Below are 19224 nucleotides of genomic sequence, written 5' to 3' on the forward strand. Positions count from 1 at the left end.
GTTGGAGTCTTTTATGGCTCACCTCACTCTCGTGCGCTCGCCGCTTTTGGCCCCGTACAGGCCACACAGATGTATGCAAGCTTAATTATTTTCATTTAAGTCGGAAAATGTTGATTTGGAACACACTCAAGGTTTTACGACCTCCATATGAAGCGATTTGAAGTCCAGAGATGCTTTGATTATGCAAACGTCTTTATTGTGTCCACGTGTCACATGAAGAGTAACAAACAAGGGATGGTAATAAAGTACAGTGTCACAGTAAATAATTTATGCGTGTCGTCCGCCGAGCACCATGTTCATGATTTTCCGTCACCGAAACAATATAACCGAAGCTTTACTTTAAACTAGTGATGTGCTAGCTTCAGTTATTAGAGCTGAAGTACTAATTATGGTGCCCAGAATGTCTTCTGAAGTGGTTTTAAAGAGGAAGAAAAAACGACTCCCTTCCTTATACACCAAGGCGATTCTTATAGCTTTGACCGTTGTTCCCCGTTCTCGACTGGCGATGGCTTGGCAACAGCAGACGCCTTGCTCTTCTCAGAGTCACGTTCGAAGAGGAACTTCTGGATGTGCGAGACGGGTGCTTCCACGCACAAGTGCAGAGCTAAGCCGAACACAACGCTGAAGCAGTAGATTCCCAAAGAGGTGCTGAGCTGCAATGTTGAAAAGGTGGTGGAGGGGAGACAACAGGTCAGGTTATAAAGATATTTTAAACTGGCAGTCCTGTGCTGAGCTGTTCAAGAGTGCAGGTTTACCGCACGTAACATTAGATGCATGTAACGAAATTTTACGAAAACTTGTAATACTAATATCGCTTATATATTTGCAACAGTAGTACCCACATGCCTTACTTTCATGTCATTGTAGAGAAATAAGAAGCTTCCACTCGATCTCGTATCTGTCGCTTTCACAAATAGCGCCGTTGTCTAACTACGCATGACGCTATAAAAGCTAAATTTAGCTTCTTTCTTGGCTCCCAGAAAGGCGTAGCTCGGCTATATTTGTCGATCTGAGTGGGAGTGGTCGTGCTTAAAAAACTCACAATAGTAGGTGTAATTCATCAAGCTCAAACCTGTGCTCATTAGTAGTTATAATGCCTACAAGTGTGGGTAATTTGTTGCAGAAATCACTCACTGTTACGGATCCCTCATGTTATGGCTTAAGAGATGCGTAATTTGGGAATTAGTCTTTATGGTCGCACAGCTTTAGGGACAAGGGAAACTTGTTCGTGCTGACATTACTATGGTTGGGATATCGCTTGCAGAGTTAATGTTGTGACTCATGCATAAGAATGCTAATAAAGAGCGGCGCACGTGTTTTAGGCACATTTCAAGCACTCGTTATTATCTTCTCCTTACCATATGAATCACGCGTTGATTCCTAGCGGAAACTTATTCCTCAACGGTATATTCTCAAAATGTTATTTATGCTCATGTTGTTATTTATGTTGTTTTCGAGTGCATTCAGTCATAACACCAACACAAGAACTTGATTATTTCATGCAACATGCACATAGAATTGAAGCATTGCACAATTTGTCACATAGCAAAGATGGAGCATGGCTTAGCTTAAGTTGTACCCCTGCTGAAAGCGCCCCATTTGGGCGAAACCTACACTGGGCAATGCCTTCTTTCATCAACTTATGAGGGCACTTATTAAGGCGCTAGTTTAGGGCACCCATTATGACGCTTGAAGCTCTCGGATATCGTCGACACAAGGATTTACCGTCAAAGGAATCATTTTGTCTATCTTCTCGGCTTATATTATTCACTTGTCCACTGACGAGAACAACACCAAAAGTGGAAACGAGACCATCGATCTAAGAACTCTAAGAACATCTCCATCCTCAGTATACGAACTGTCGACAAGTCTTCGAGATGGCTCCTCCAATGGAGAACCATGTGCCATCGGTGCAGCCTTCTTTTTCTCTTCTATTTGCACTAATTCGGCTGTTTAGATCCTGTTAGCTCCAGTTTTCTTGCTGAGTCTGCAGCCATTAATGCATCTCAGAGAAGTGTCAAGTCATTAAGTAGCTGGTAGGGCAACTCACCAGTCACTCAAGATCAGCTCTAGAACACTTTAGAGCAGGCTGGTGCGCAAACATTTAGTTTGCTCAGCAGCCTCTCGGTTAGCCCGAGGCTTACGCAATGGGATGCTTGGCAGCTCAATGGATAACGTCATACTTCCACACACAAGGTAATAACGAAACTGACGACTTCGTTCATAAGGCTATCACGGCGCATACAAGAGGTGATAGAGACTGGGATGGAACTAAAGGTTTAGCGTAGGCTCAGATGTCCCATGTCAAGCAACTTCAGCACATTTTGCGTAATTCATACCCATAAAAGACTTAGAATAGCCGAAGCTGTACTTCTTCTTCGCCTTAGGAGAAGCTAGGTGTTCACTCCAGTTTGACTCCATAAATCTAGCCGTTCTTCGCAAGTCATGCGCAAGTCATGCCTCGTAGAACTAGGCATTCAAAATTTGTTGTGAACACGCCTAAAATAAATTTCTAAATAGGACGTTTTACAACGCAAGATACACCACATAATATTCATTGTGACTCTTTCATTGCGACTCTGTAGGCCTTCCTAGATGGATTGGTCGTTCTTAGTATATAAAAGTATTTGATATTGAGATGCGGATGAGTTGTATCGGTTAAAATTTTAAATAATTCTAGTTGCACACTGCCCAAAATGTTCACAGATGGTCAAGTTGTGGAATCATTGTAAGGAAGGGAGCGAAACACGGCACCAGATAGAAGAGAAAAGGATGAGTGCCAAGTCTCTTTTCCTGTTTCTCTTCTTTCCCATCTCATTCTGCTAAATTATGCAGGTTCATTTCCTTCTGTGCCAAGTTAGCAAGCCAAGAACATTTTTCTTCATATTTTTGCAGCCTACATGTTGTGAGCAACAGGCAATGTACATGCTCTAAGTTACTGCGAACCTTTATGTATATGGAAAAAAAAACTGAAACAATAGTAACTCTTGTTAGGGTGTCCCGTAATTCAGCATCAAACTTTGCATTGCGAGGACGGTTGACTGTGGCTATACCAATTAGTCTGTCTGAAGGGCTGGTGGACGGCACTGATTACTTAATGGCTTCTGCCTAGACTATATATGTGATGTTATAGTCGCGTCTAACACACGTACTGTATTTCCCAAGTGCTGCTTTACTACCGCTGTCCGATGAGCTGTATGATGTTGTCCAACTACGAAGCACAGCATCTACCGGTCTCAGCGCTTATTTGAGACTGAGTGCTTCTCTCGCTTGCGAACATGCATTGTTGTGCGGGTAATTCCCTACAACTCACATATCCAACTTCTCATGGTGTGCTCCCATGCCAAGGACTCGTCCACATCCATTTCAATAGAGCATTGCGACAGCCTTCATTGCAAGTTAAGGCGAAAAACACGAGTATCAGTGGCTCGTTCATTTCGCAGCGCATACACACAACCTCAATTCAATGTCGCATGCCGTGGAACACGTGAAAGTACAGCGAAGCCCTAGACAGAGGAGATGTTGAACGAAGTATCTTTTCTCCAGGAGCTTTAGTGTCGGAGTGGAATTCCAGCTGCCGAGAGCCAAAGAATGCCAAAGTCTCATCACCCTCATCATAAATGATATATATGTGAAGTTCGCGGATTTTGTATGCGTGATAAAATCTACCCGAAAGAAACGGCGAGCAAGGAATAAGATGAGGACAGGTTTGACTGTGAACTGATAGATAGTGACAGCACGTAAGTGATTAAAAGCTAGGCGAAGGCAGATTAGCATATATGCTAAGCGATCAGCAGCCAAGGTCCCGGCAAGGCCTGCAAGGCAAGGCTCTGCAATGCCTACGCTATCAACGTAGTTTATGTTTGATTAATTCTCGTCGCGCCCTTTCTTCAACAGGGATTCTACATCTCTAAACGTACATAGTTAACCACGGCTCTGGGTGAGCCAGAACAACATTACCACTCGTTCTTTTATGTTGATTCATCGCGCCCGGTGCACATTCACAACTTAATTCCGCATTGGGCCTCAGTATTCGTCCTCTCTATAAGTAATGCCAACGGGGCATTGTTCAAATAGCCACTTTATGCTTGTCAGACCAACGAGAGCCACGCAAGACCAGCCTTTTCGACAACGTCAGCTGTTAAAAGCACATCGACGCTTTTTTGCGTCCGTGATTCGTTTCCTCAGCTCTTCGGCGCGGGTAACGGTTATGTTGAAAGAATCCACGCAGGCAGGCGAATGGATGCAGTTGTTCGAAATTTTTATATTGCAAGCTGAGCGTGTACATATACGCACTGTTGAATCCCTTGTGGTGTGCCTAGTGAAATTCGGCAGCCGGTAAATAATCAACAGAGTTGCAACAGACCATGTAAATGCGGACGGGGGTACTTGTGGGAATATAATCGTCGTTGACGTGCCCTCTGGGCTGGACTGCAAGTTATGTCCATCAACCTATCAACAAAGTATCCTCACAAGCACGGCAGTAGAGGCATCAAGGTGAAACTTTGCAGAGTAATTCACAAAGTTCAAATGAACCTTGGTACACTTGGTCGGCGCCGTTACATAAGGTTGAGATTGTGAAACTTGAAAAAAGAATTATTTCTGAGATTTTGCGCGCCAAAATCATGACTTGATTATGAGGGACACCGTAGTGAGGGATTCCAGAATAATTTTTTACCACCTGGTAAGTTGGTAAAACCAGTAAGACTCCTGGGGTTTTTTAACAAGCATCGAATTCACGGTACACGCGATTCTTTTGCATTTGAACCCCATCGGAATGCGGCCGCCACGACCGGCATTCAAAACCGCGCCCTCGGGCTTAGTAGCGCAACGCCATAGCCACTACATGACCGCGGCTGTTCTGAAGCTTCAAGACTTTTTGTAAACTTCTGCAAATTTAAGTGATCGCTGCGAAGCCGCCAGGGCCTTCTGAAGACATAGTTTGATAATCTTTGCGAGCCTTTAGCGGTTCATTCTCGGCTGGCGTTTTCTTTTTTTTCACCTACGGGTACTGATCAAGTTTGCATAGATATGCCGCAGTTCTTTATTAATATCGAAATTGCAGTAAAGGAACGTGGTTTGATGACGGAAACTTTTCCACTGTGGAATGAATGAAAATAATGACGTAAGATATAAAGGAAGGTCACAACTTTAGTATAGTCAGCACGAAAGTAACATAAGGGTGCGTGAAGTTCAAATGTGGTTCGAGATGCACGAATGTGCAAAGTGATAAGAAACATCACTAAGAAAGGTCAAAAGGCGTACTTTATGTACAGCTCTGCAGCCTTAATTTTGTAAGCAGTGTTTTCAAACAATGGCGTAATACAAGAAACACATCGCTTTCAGGGGCAGGTTATACTCCCACTAATGAGTATAGCACACATATTTGAACTAAGCCAGCTAAACATTCGACTTGGCTACAATTTGGCATGTCAGTAGTTTATGCTCTGAGTGCGCAACAGGTACACATAAAATATAAAAAAATTGTTATTTGCTGCAGAATTTGTGTCCTCTTCCGCTTGCAGGCCATAAACTAGCTCTAGTAGCCACCAACATGGATGCACTGTTTGCTGACAGCTACAGCATGTAAATTCATTTCTTCGGACTGTATACTTTTCGTCGAATTCATAATTTATTCTCCACAAGTGGGTTAACGTCCGCTGAAGCAAACCACTGCTAAATATTTTTTTCTTGTCACTGCATTCCCACGGAAGCTGTTTAAAACTCAGTGGCTGAATTTATCAACCATGGACGAAATTCAGATAAAAAAATATGTAAGCCATAGCATGCGTAAGAGTTCAAACGTTAAGGATGCCCTACATTGCAACAATGGGCATTAAACAAAGGGTATACCTGAAAGAACTCGCTCAGCTCAAAATTGGTCCTCATGTTTCCTGTGCGAATGTAGAACACGGGTACATGAGTAAGGTAGATGCAGAAAGTCAACCTTGACAGGGGCCGGAACGCCGTCCACGAGAAGAAGCCGTTGAACCATCCTGTGAGCAGAATCACCGCATCAATGTTTTCAAATACGAAAAATGGAAGCGAATGCATCACACCCTTCAAAGAAACTTTGCTAACTCTTCGAAGAAGAGGAGTTTCTTCACTTAGCAGTGAGTTTCGGACACAGCATGTCTGCCTGTTGGGTGAGTGAGTGAGTGAGTGAGTGAAACAACTTTATTTTGTCCACTATAGACGTAAGTAAACTCCACGCCACCTGGCTAGGCCCTCTCGGGGACCATCAGGTGGAACCTGACGGCCCTGTCGCGAGCCCTCTGGACTGCCAGGATTTGAGAGGTCGGATCCTGGGCCCTAATTAGCCTCATCATTTCCTCGTGAGTGAAAGGGGGACCGGCAGAAGCGCAGCCCCACAGGACATGTTCGAAGTCCGCATAATCACCACACAGAGGGCAGTCCGGGCTTGGGAACCGTTCGGGGTACATTGTGTGCAGCGCCGCGGGGCTCGGGTAAGTGCTTGTTTGTAGAAGTCTGAGAGTGACTGCCTGGGCCCTGCACAGCGAGGAGTGCGACGAGGAGTGCGCAATTTTTCGGGCTCCTTCATACGTTCGGTTACGTGGTACAAGCAGGTTTTCGGCGTAAGTGTAGGCGAGCAGAGATGTCCGATTCCATTTCATTGTATAACATGTTACTCATAACAGCGATATACATGGGAAGTCATCTATCTCCTGTACTAAATGTGAGGAATTTTCTTATTTATTATTTTTGTCTAAACTTTAAGTGTCAAGCATTAAAGCTCGTTTTACTGAGTTTTACGCTTTACTCGAATACTAGATATTTCCCATTATATAGACAGACACATTATTAGATCCGCAGTAACAATTGGAACACGCTTTGTATTTTCGTCCTCATTACGATGTCGAGCGCGACTTGCTTTGGTCTGTGTTAAACCTATTGGATTCTAGATCATTTCCAGAGATGAAGGTTCTAGGCCCTGGACCTCATGCCTCGTACGGTCCCAAAGTAATCCAGCGACTGCACAGTTCTTGAAATTCACTATCCTCAGATATCGATTGTGGGTATGATGAGCAACCTTGCGCGAGGGCACTGCTTGGACTCCATTTCCTTTTTCTCTCATTCACATCTGTTAAATGAATATAATTTTACAGTTGAAACCTGCGACGTCGGCGTTGTGTCCAGTTTCGCAACTTGGCCTATCCAGTAGGCGCTCTATTCAGTTTAAGACTAGAGTGGGCTGATCCTAATACCAGTGTGCGAAGTGTGTTCTCTAATATTGAGAAGCAATTATATGCCTCGTACCATAATATAATATGGTCATATGCGTGTCTGCGGGAACCTAAAGATTTTCATATAGGACCAGTATGATCCTACATAGAATTAATAAGGTGTGCATAGGGTATACAGGGCTTTTTCGGTTGGGTTGCAAGGGTTTAATGCGATATCATCATGCGCATTGATGCCTGGCCTTCGTCACTGTAGGGAGGTATGTCCTCGGCAGAGCAAGTGACGGGTAAGGGCAACGGAGCAGGGATGCAGAAGCGGAGTTGGTGTGAGATATAGACGCGTGCTGCAGGAGGAACGGCGGCAGTTTCGCAGCTTGCGCTTGGCATGTTGGATATCGCAATACTATTCGCCACACAACACTCCTTAGAGGTGGTCGTAATGAAGTGGTGATGTACATGTGTCGTGACTTAATAGCAACAAACTAAACGTGGTCATTTTGCTATTATGTTCCAGTTGACCAACTAGGACGTTGTACCGTCGTAAGCAGCAGCAAATATACAACACTAGACAGCAGCTATAATGACATAACTGACAAATAAGTTTGAGGTAGGAGAACACGTCATGCAGACGTCGATATATAATCACCAAACTATAGGATCTCATAATGCTATCGCGTTACAGCCACTCTGCTAAAACATTATATTACTTTCTAGTTATCTCCTTAACCTCTTTACTCCTGTGTATGACAGCAAACTAGATGGGCGTCTGGTTGACCTCCCTACCTTTCTTTCTCTATGTCTTCTCACTTTTAATCTCGTCAACGGCTCTTCCTATTTATGGCAATAGTTTTCACGAGACCAAACGAAACCATAAGGCATATGTGACGGTGCCAGTAGTTTTTCCTGATCAGTTTAACGTGTCAGGCACAGGGTTTCTGCTAGTTGTTGTAATGAAGTTCGGAAGTAATTCCCTGTTTATATGATAGTTGTCATGCACTCAAATGCAAGAAAGCTTTTAATAAAGCTTCTTCGTTTTAGGCAAAATGTAAGGTAAAAAATTTCTTATAGCTACTCAGCCGAAACAAACATGCTTCTCGGACAAAGTTATGACCCCATATCAAACGTATCGAGGATCATGCCATCAACATTCATCATAAGTGGTCACCAACGAAGCCAAGCCAGTTTTGGTCTATATGCTATAGTTAAGAACTGGTTCTCTCACAGGTTTCTCTGCATTTAGCTGTCGGACCCGGCTGATTGAGGAATCGTGCTTGCTATCGATTGATTGATGGTTTTAGCATGATTAATTCCGGCATGGTATGAGATTGAGCTTAGTGAACATAATGAGGTGAGCTTGCCCTCTTAGATGCTTGGCTGCACTTGTCGAGACATAATTCCCGCGTTAAAGTGTGCAGCTTTCACCGAGTTCGCAACGGTCTTCACTTTATACAAACTCCTGTTTACTAGGGCGGATATCCCATTTCTCCTTGTGATGCGTCTATATGTAACCAAACTTCGCAGGGATCTTCTGTTCTAAAGACGATGCACTCAGGCTTCCTGTTGTATTTAGCCTTTTTATTTCAAGAAAAGGGAAGCGCTGGGCTCTGTTGTAGTGGCAGTTGCCAGCCAGCTCTTCCATCTTACTTCTACGATCGTTTTGATCCTTGCAAACGAAATGATAATAATTATCTATGACAGCAAGATATCGGGCGTGCCTAATATCTGGGTTCGCTGACAGCGAACGCACTGACTGTAACAATGGAGGACGCCATAGCTCTAACTGAAAGCACACAACGACAAGTTAGCCATTTTGTCAACGCAACCTATTTCACATTGCTGTTTTCAGCTCTGCCGTGTCGATGGCATGACAGCATAAAAAAAACAGATGAAAAAATATGGAAGAACCCTTCTCAATATAAACGCCGACGTTAGTATGATTAGCACTGAAGCAATGCCGCGGAACACCGTATTGCCAATGCCGAAACATGTATGCAGCCGGCCTCTTGCGCTTCTTACCGCACACGCTGCGCCACCTGGCCGCGCCGCCGTAAAGTGCGCGCGTGGCGCGAGTTCCACTCCGCCGAGCATCGGATAAATTTAAAGGGTCATTTTCGCCAACATGGGGCAGCACGTACGCAGTGGCACACACCTAGTTACATAGGTTAACGTCAAACAGGTTCATTAAAGAGCGGCACACACCTAATGACACATACACAGTGACGCAAGTTGGTATCAAAGATGTTCGCTGAAGAGCAGCACAGAGCGATTGGCACAACCGAATGGAAAATTCTCAGGGCGCCAAGTCGCCGTCAAAAAGGTTCATTGAAGTTCACCCAGTGCCACATGCTCAGTGTCGCGTCCACAGTAACCCACGTCAGCGTCAATACTTGTAGAAGAGCGGGCACATGGGTACACAGTGACCCAGTGACTAAAGTGATCCAACGGTTAGTTTCGGAAATAGTTCCCAGCAGCTTGACGCACTACCCGTTTGACCCTGGGCTATCCAGCGACCGAGGTTGGCGGGAAAATAGAGACATATATTGGCAGGTACATAGCGAGATACACATTCTGGCTGTCGAAGTGCGTTAAGTACCCTAAGAAAGCTAATCGTATTAAAATGGCTTTGCACCTTTCCTGGGTGCTGCACGTACTAAATACACATCCCAGCAAGAAATCTCTAACTTAAATAAATTGTGGGGTTCACGTGCCGAAACCACAATCGAAACGTCGTAATGGGGACTCCGGAATAATTTGGACAGCCTGGGGTTCTTTAACGTGCGCCTAAATCTAAGCACACGGGTGTTTTCGCATTTCGCCCCCATCGAAATGCGGCCACCGTGAATAAATCTCTTAATTGGGTCAGACTCAACTGTGAAATTTTAACGAATGCATTCCTTTATTAGGATTAGCTTCCTTAGGGTACTTCACGCAGTTTCCGGTATTTTGTTGCTGTCTACGTCCGTAATCATTTACCCGCCAAGTTGGGTCACCCAGTAATACATGGTGGCGCAGCGTGTCCAAAAGGATGCAAGACAGAGTACCCCGTCTGCGTAGACGCCCCATACATGACGCGTTTCTGTGGTGGTAATATGACGTGCTACATTGCTTCACTGCCAATCACATTAAAGTCTACATTCATCGTGAGATGCGTTCTGCCGGAACTTGTTTTTTCTTGAATGTTTGCAACATTGCGATTGCTGCGGCACTTTCGATGCGGACAGCCGCAAGTATTGTAACGCACCTCCGCGTTTTGTGGCGCAGGCGTAGCATGGCCAGAGCAAGCCCACACTCCAGAGTAGCCGGTGGAACCCGCCGTAGATAGCGTTCACGGGGGCGCTGGGCAGCTTGCCTCCGTTCCACGGAACCGTCACGAACATCACGAACAAGATTAGAGCCAAGGACAGCATCCACTGGGCAGCCTGGAACCACTGGCAACGACAGCCGCACGAAAAATAGAACGCTCAAGAAAGTTTGCAGTAGGAAAACTGGTAGTGTGGCCTAGGTTACGAGCAGTCTAACATTGACTCAGACAAGGTGTGATTTATTGGAGAACCAGGAAACGCACTGGGAAGAAACGCAGCGTCGACTATATCCCTTAGAGCAATATGAAAGGCACACTATAACTTACATTCAAGGGGCAATATTGGCTCAACATTCCTGCCGCCCGTGAGTGCTCCACGATACGGTACGTATAATGGGAAAGCTACTTGGTTTTTAATCACATATCATGTTTCAGTATACTCTCCATGAGTAATGGGTGATTAAGAAAAGTCGCAATGCTCACAGCGTACACACCGTATATTTCTAGCACACTAGGGAAAGAGGGAAATTGAAATGAAAATTCACTGCGAGTTTCATTACGGCACGAAGTGTCACAGGCAGTGCCTTTACGAAAGCTCTGTATCGAGGACAACACTGAAAGAGTTTCTTATTTGACATGTTAAGCGGTGTAGAGTGACATGATAGCATAAGTGCGCACCTCTCTGAAGTCAGTTAGCTATAAAATAGGGGTGTTCGAATAGTTAAATTTTTGAATCGAATCGAGTACCAATGTTCGAGAAATGCGACATACGAATATTGAATTGAATATTGAATATTTTGTTATTTCTGAGCAAATGTAAGATACAGTTTTGCGAGGGGCCTGCTTGATGCAAAAATAAGGATTATATACATTTATTTTACATATATGTGTAATACTGTTTTCAACTTTCAAACACAACAAATTCACTAATAGAACAAGTGAACACAACGTCACTAGGCGTACATTGCTATGTGTTCTTTGAAGTTGAGAAGTGTGATGCTGCAAGGGGCACGTTGTTTCAAAGAGATGCAAATATGATGAGGTTGGTCAAATAATAAAGCGAAACAATGAATTCGTATATAGACTACCTAACATTTAGGTATAATTATTCAATGACTGCAAATTATTTATATGAAGTTATCATATATGAGTGATTCCCCAACTGAACGACTTCAAAGCTTCAGCTTTACATCAATGCCAGACATTGAAACTAGCTTAAAATGCCGATCAAAAGTAATAAGAGGGCTCAAGTTATCGGCTTCAGTTAGCTGCGATGATTTCTGTAGCAAACTACTAAAGAACACGCTCACATGGTCCAGCAGGATTCTATGTCGAATTTTTAAACATTCACTACAATTAGGTATTGTTCCCAATGACTGAAAAAAAGCTAAGGTTATGCCCATTTTTAAATCAGGAAACCACGATTCTATTGCTAACTACCATCCAAATTCCTTGACTAGATTGCCGTCCGAAATTCTACAGGTCATAGCATCCCACATCATGAAACATCTTGAATGTAATCACTTATTGTACCCGCTACAACACGGCTTCCGTCTGAAAGCCAACTAGATTAATTTACTCACGACCGTCTGCAGTACATGGATCACCACTACCAAACTGACATTTTTTATTACTTTTTTAAAGCCTTCGATCGCGTTTCCCACAGTCACCTACTAACGAACTTACGCTCCATTCGTATCGGCACAAATTTATTAAGATAACCTGAACATTTCCAAAAAGGTCGCGTCCAGTTTACTACTGCCAATAACACGAACCCGCTTTTTTACTGACGTGGCGTCGGGTGTTCCACATGGCGCCGGCTTATCACCACTCCTATTTCTGATATACATCAATGACCTCTCAAGAAACGCTAATGCACAATTGGGACTTTTTTCTGATGACTTAGGTATTTATAGCGTCAATAGCCCTCCAACGCGACATCGAAACAATCGCCACATGGTGCGATAAATGTCTCTTGCCGCTAAACCTTTCAAACTACAAATTCATGTCCTTCTCACGTAAACAGACTATCAACCATAACGTGTATGACATTGATTTCGTGCCAATTGAATCAACTGAATGATTCAAGTACCTACAGGTTCACCTGGCGCAGTTACTATCATGGACCACTCATATGCAAACCACCTGCTCTGCTCAAATGCATCGCGCACACTTTGCTATACACGCCGGAATCTTAAAACAGCATCTCCTGAAATAAAAAAGTGCTAGCCTACATAATATACGTTCGGCCCAAGCTCGAATACGCAGCATCCATGTGGCATCCTTCACAGGTCTATCTTAAATTATTGGGTGTTACGTGCCAAAACCACTCTCTGATTATGAGGCACGCCGTAGAGGAGGACTCCGGAAATTTCGACCACCTGGGGTTCTTTAACGTGCACCTAAATCTAAGTACACGGGTGCTTTCGCATTTCGCCCCCATGCAGGTCTATCTGTCTGCTTACTTAGAAGCCGCGCAAAATCGCGGGGCGCGGATTATGGGCGCGGTCGCAGATCGTTGTTCAAAACGCGCATTCAGTTTCGCCTCGCGCGATTCGCCTAGGCCACGCCGACGGGCGCGGCTGACGACGTCGGCGCGGCCGAGGCCAGTCGCCTGAGGTGAAACTGAACGCAAACTGAACGCGCCTCCCCAACAACGATCTCCGACTGCGCCCATATCTCATCACAATAGTCTATGCAAGACAGTACTACCGCTGAAAGCCGCACTCTCCTTCTATCACCACTTGAATCCCGCCGAATAAGTTCACGTTTCTGCCTTCTTCACTCATTTTATTATCCCACAGGTGATATCACGATACGTGCTCCTAAACCCTACCCGCAGAACATCTTCCCGTTTATCTCACAGTCAACACATAGCATACCTTAAAGGTCGAACAATAGTGATGAACAGCTCATCCTCCCCCCTCCCCCGCTATTATACCGTGGTATTCACTCCCTGATAACATAGCATCTTGCATGGACCGCTCAAAATTTTGTGATATACTCACAAGCCATCTTCTTATCAAAACGCCTTCGCCACATCGTCAATATGTTTTCCTTTCTTTTCATTTCATTATTATATTTTCTTTCGTGTGTTTAACGTAATACTTAGTTACTTGTGAATTTCCAAACTGTTTTTACACCAATTGCTTTTCTGCCAGAGTTACGTGTGTATTTTGACACATTCTATAGTGTTGCATATTTCTATTTATGTAGTACGTATATATATGTACCGCTCTACGCCCCCCTCCCCCTTATGTAATGCACATGGGCGTTTAAGATGGACTAAATTATAAGAAATCTGGACTGTGCGTTCCCCCAGTAAGTGGCGTCTCTGCGCAACAACTGCATGCAGTTCTTCTATATAGTGGAATCATATGTAATGGTCCTCACTTCCATCGCTCTCCACCCTCACTGCTACAATATTCAAAATAAACAAATATTAGACAATTTCCAGAAGTGAATTCTCTAAGAGAATACTCATCGAATATTAGAGACTACGAATATTCGATTCGTATTCAAAATTTTCGATATTCGCACACCCCAACTAAAAACGTTAGCATTGACCAAAAGAGCAGAAATGTAGAGAAATGTAGAGCTGCATTTTAGAATAGGAGTAGTAGTGGACAGGCTGGAAAAAATATCTTACCCGGCCAAGAGGCACTGACGCATGGCAGACAGACAGGTATCCAGCAAAGACGCCAACCACGTAGGAGACAACGTGGCAGAACGGCCTCACGTAGATGTACTCCAGGTGGGACAGGCTGAGGCTGCGGAGTAGAGTAAACGAGATTTAGTAAACAAACGCATGCAGCCGTTCATCATGCCCCTGAGTTGAGTTCGGCTGCTTAAGAGGCCCTACAACAATATTGCTTGCGCATCTATTCACTCCAGCCATCCATAATCCTCCTTTCAGGCATTTGCATCCGGCTACCCAAAAGAGTAGCAATAAAATGCATCATTAGTGTAAAGTTTTCATAAGTATGTGTCCAAGCGCATTCATAGGTGCATCGGGAACAACAGTGATTTTTTTTAAGTTGCAGCAGCCTGAAGCAATAATTCACAAAACCTATCTGTGTTGACAGTGATGCGCTAGAATTTGTGTAGTATTTTGTTATGAGAAAATAAGGAACGCTGCAGGCAAAAAGGAGCATATACTTTAATTGTATTCCATCTAGTTTAAAGTATTCCAGAGTGCCCCTTTACCGCTAGTAATGGTAGGGAGACGATCTTCCACAAAAAATGACAATGAACTCATAAAAACCGGGGCAGGCAACATTGTAGCTCAGTTGTTAAAGAATGCAACCTATTTTTGCGAAGAAAGAGCCGTCACTGCGCTGACCGAGCTACTGCGCCGTGAGCGTGTTATGATGGTGCAATGTGAGCGCTATGAGTTGGCGCCTTAATTCGCGCTGTTAAATTGCCCTCTCGACATCACACACTTCTGATAGCAGTACTTGAGTGCGTATGTTTAATGCGCTTCCTCTTCAAGTGCTTCCACGTAATTTCATCAGCAAATTGGGTTCATTTCAAGGGAACTTCTTTCGTAGATCTCCAATTACCCTTGTCTTGCGTCAATCGAGCCCACCCTACGATTGCGAATTTCATGATCTCTTCAGTCCATCCAGTTCTCTGCCACTCTTGATAGCTCGTCTCTTCTCTCGACGCCCGTTGTATAGATTATTTAAAGATTATGCAATGCGTGACATTCACAGTTGTACTACTTCCTCTTAATCTTGAGATAACCACCTGGCGTTTGATCCGTATCCAATATAGCTGTCTTCAGATCATCGTTACGCTTGCCGTATCAATTCCTATCACTTGTGTTGTTTAAGATTTCCGCCATATTTCTGTGTTAGCATCCAACATTTCGTCTTATAAATGCCTGCCTCAAAAATATAGTAGTCGTATAATTTTCCTTTCAGTAACAGTGTAAACTGTCGCTCAAGGCACCAGAGTGTAAGCCAAGTCGTACGAAACCTTAAGGTTGATTTGACTACCCTTGTTGCTGTAAGCCTTATTGATAATCTTGTAATGCAGATTACAACGCTGCCAGTCATTAAAAATTCGTTGAACGCTTGCACATTGATGTCGCGTTCCATAGTTGAACTCTTTCCGTTACTTCTTTAAACACGAGTGTGGGCGCGATAGCACCTGCTTTTGCTTCCGTTATTAACGGCCATGTTATTAGGTTATTAACTGGTAAGTCACGCTCGATTGCTTGAAAATTGTGCAGGTAATACGTTAGCTCTACGAAACAATGTGTAATAAACGTATTTTCAAAGGAAGACTGCATCGTTTGAGACCCTGTCAGGACAGCCATACAAAATGAAAGGCCCCATTTTATCTGAACCGTGAAATTGTCAGGGCTGCTAATAAGAGTCCTATTAATAGTCTTCCAGTCTTTGGAAGGGAAAATGGAAAAAATATATTCGAAGAACGAGTTCTGTCCCTACCTGCTCTCTCTGTGTCACTAAAATGCCGCACCGTCGTCGTCGTCATTGTCGTCGTCATTGTTGTTGTTGTCTTTGTTTCGGTTTGTTAAGTGCGGCAAATTGGGGGGAAATTTGCCTAACAGTAGCACCCGATGTACCAAAATTATAGCTAACAAAAACGCCGCAAAAGAGAGAAATGTGAATGTAAACAAAACGAAATATTGACCATCTTCTTTCCGTTTCTTAGAAGAAAACAAGCATTCACTAAGAGCAGGACTTGAAAATAGTTTCATACCATGCCTAATGTAGAGCCAGCACGTGACTTTTGACAAACAAGAGTAGCGCCGAATCAAGCTGAAAAGCTGATCTCACGAGAAAGCACATAGAAGGTTGCTAATGCGAAAAATTAATCGTAGCAGTAAATTGAGATAAAGAAATAGCATCACCCCAAATCGCAGAAAATGACACTGACACGAGGAAGTCATCATGACGTTGCTGTGTGACAAGCATTACGTCGCACAGTGATCTTACGAGCGAAATAGTTGCACATAATTACAACACCGAAAAGCAGCGAATGAAGCTGCACATTAGTGATCACTCTAATAATACGGCTCTGCTTTAGAGCCACGGGCAGCCCCTTGTTTTCCGGTCCCGTGACAGGAAAATCAAAAGTTCTGCTCTGATAGCTGCTTATATCGGTAACGCGATGGCCTTCAGGGGAAGGCGTTATTTGCATATCAAGGTTTGCCTGTTATAAAGTCAGCAATATCTCAGGTACGCAATGGGCTATATATATGTATATCTCATTTACCGCCTGCATCAAAGGGGTCGATAAAACAAATTGAGCTCTTTTTGTTCTCTTATGCATTCTTTACAACATCGTAAAAGCTCTTCGAAGTGCCGCATTTAGATGCTTTGGGCACACAAATACACATAAGCATACTGCAGTTATAATTTACGCCTAGGTGGCAACAAAATTACTGAGCAAGCGTAAAGACGTGCATACTTGCATAACTTTATTGTATATTATTGCTCATAGATCGCGCAAAACGCTGCAGTTTGGTACGAAAAGAAATAAAAAAAGAAAAGAAGAAATTATTCTGATCACTTAAGAAATACCTTTATTTTTCATGAAAAAAAACGCTATACATAGGAACTGTATAATGTATAAGAACTATATAAGAACTGCAATGCGTGTTATGATTGCGCTGGACGCATTGTCCAAGTACAGCTTAGAGGCCGTTTTCTAGACCATGGGGGCAAAATAGGGGGAATATCAAGAGGGTATAAAAAACCGTACGTTAAGTTTAAAGAGACTGCAATAGCGGCGAGTCATCATACAGAATGCCGGCAATGTTGGTGCTGCGCCATTTCGGTCTTATTTGTATATGAACGGAACCTTCTATGCTGATGCGTGCCAGCTTGCTGAAAATGTTATATGCCACCATTATCTTATCTTTACGCTAGCCCGTTCAAAGGCGCAACCTGCTGTCCTTGCCTGAAAAATGGAAAAACTGGCGCGCATGCGCTCGAAAATCTGTACTGAAAATTATTCCGGCAGACGTCATCTATACGATGACTATCCAAGTATGCGAATAGCCAAAACGCATCATTTATCAAGCGCATCCGGGCTCCTCTCTCGCGCTCACCTCTGGACTCGCTGCGCCTTCTGGCGGCGTGGCCGTTAAATACACGCACGCCCAGTGACGCATACACAGTAACCCAAGTAGAAGTAGCGGCACATGCCCAGTGACATATAACTACATCAGTGGTCCACATTTTAGGCTGCAATACATTTGGGATAGACCCACATTTTTAGACTGCACTATCTTCGGGATAGGCCGACATTTTTGGTGGCATAGCTACATAGCTAGGTAGCCGGAAGAAAACTGGTCTCCCAGTGACAAGAAAACTGTTCGCAATAAAAAAGGCCGGTTGCTGCAGTATCTCAATCTATTTTAAAAGAACTCTATCACTCCTTCATAGGCACCTATGTACGCTAGGTCTGAATACTACTGAAGGTATACTACATGCAGGTCGGTAATTTAAATGTGCAAAAAGTAAACTGGCATAATTCTTGCAAGACAAATAAGCAGGCGCTTCCCCCATGACCTTGCACGTTGCGGCACAATGCACCGTTCCTCGCTTCCCGTACATCCAGTACCACAGAGCAGCGGGAAGGCGTCCTTCGCGACGGCACCTCCGAGGTCCGCCGGGCACTGATCTGATGGGCATGGGCCCTTGCCGAAGATGTCGTAGGAGCCCCAGACTAGGGGCTCCTTCCAAATTTACCTTTACCTATCAATAAAAAATGTTTTCATCACCATCATCTCCGGACAAACTTATTTCTTCAACCACAGCAGGCTCTGACAGTGTACACCGCCATCTTCCTTGGTTGCTTGCTTGATTTGTTCCTTGCTTGCTCCTTAAATAATGACGCCCCTATCTTCTGAAAAACAAAAAAAAACTTAATACTTCTCCTGTGTGATGCGCAAACTGTCGTATTCATTCGCTTGCTGTACTATCTAAAATACATGTGCAGACGCCACCACTTTCGTGATCTGGGTGGCGCACACAACTCCGCACACATGCCGAATGTGAATGTTTCAGGCAACACAGAGCGCTGCACTTGGGTATAGCCTTATCCCGGTGCGGTATGTATGGAAAGCCCGATTTACCTTTCTTAAAATGTGATTGCATATGTTTCTATCATGTATGCGTCGCCAACAAAAAAAAAGAATTATTCATTCCGCACTCTTCCACCTTGACAGTGAGAGTATGGCTTAATGGGAAAAAAATTTTTCTGCCGCTGACTGTGAACTGTAGAATATGCAACTAATTCGAAACTATAAGAACTGCTTCAGCATCGTTATTTACCGCCTGCTTAAAAAGCCGCCGAAACGATATGCCATTGGCAGAAATAGTCTTGCAAACCCTAACAATATTACGTTCTATTTGCAAAATAGCCTTTCCAACATCACGCAGCAACTAGGGCAAACTAACTCTTGGTTTTGCCAGTGGGATTAACTGGATTTACTGAGCATTTACTGAGGGCTTATATTGCTCCCTTGTAAACTACATCTCTTCTTCGGTATATATTTTTGTTGTTGCTTGTTATGTACATCTTATGCTATGGTGTGTTGAGATGGATTTTATTGCTTTTGTGTAGCCATTCTTTCTTTTTGCCTACCCGCAATTGACGTCTTTTTATTTAAATATTATTATGTAACTAAGACCAAGAGGTCCCACTGCACTTTAAAACTGTTGGGCCTCTTTCTGCATAACA

General features: G+C 43.7%; 1 protein-coding gene across 5 annotated transcripts in view; it reads right to left on the reverse strand.

Moving 5' to 3' along the window:
* Positions 1 to 416: 416 nt before the first annotated feature.
* LOC135912004 (nose resistant to fluoxetine protein 6-like) overlaps positions 417 to 19224 on the reverse strand; it is an 84422-nt gene continuing 65614 nt past the window's right edge. For all 5 annotated transcript variants that reach the window (XM_070532673.1, XM_065444387.1, XM_065444386.1 and 2 more), the window contains 4 exons: positions 14153 to 14273; positions 10444 to 10630; positions 5854 to 5996; positions 417 to 653 (listed from right to left, as the gene is read on the reverse strand). In XM_070532673.1, coding sequence (XP_070388774.1) covers positions 468 to 653; positions 5854 to 5996; positions 10444 to 10630; positions 14153 to 14273 — 637 coding nt within the window. In that variant the 3' untranslated portion in view covers positions 417 to 467. The remainder of the gene's footprint in view (positions 654 to 5853; positions 5997 to 10443; positions 10631 to 14152; positions 14274 to 19224) is intronic.

Source organism: Dermacentor albipictus, chromosome 1, assembly GCF_038994185.2.
Source record: "Dermacentor albipictus isolate Rhodes 1998 colony chromosome 1, USDA_Dalb.pri_finalv2, whole genome shotgun sequence".
NCBI classification, from domain to species: Eukaryota; Metazoa; Arthropoda; class Arachnida; order Ixodida; family Ixodidae; genus Dermacentor; species Dermacentor albipictus.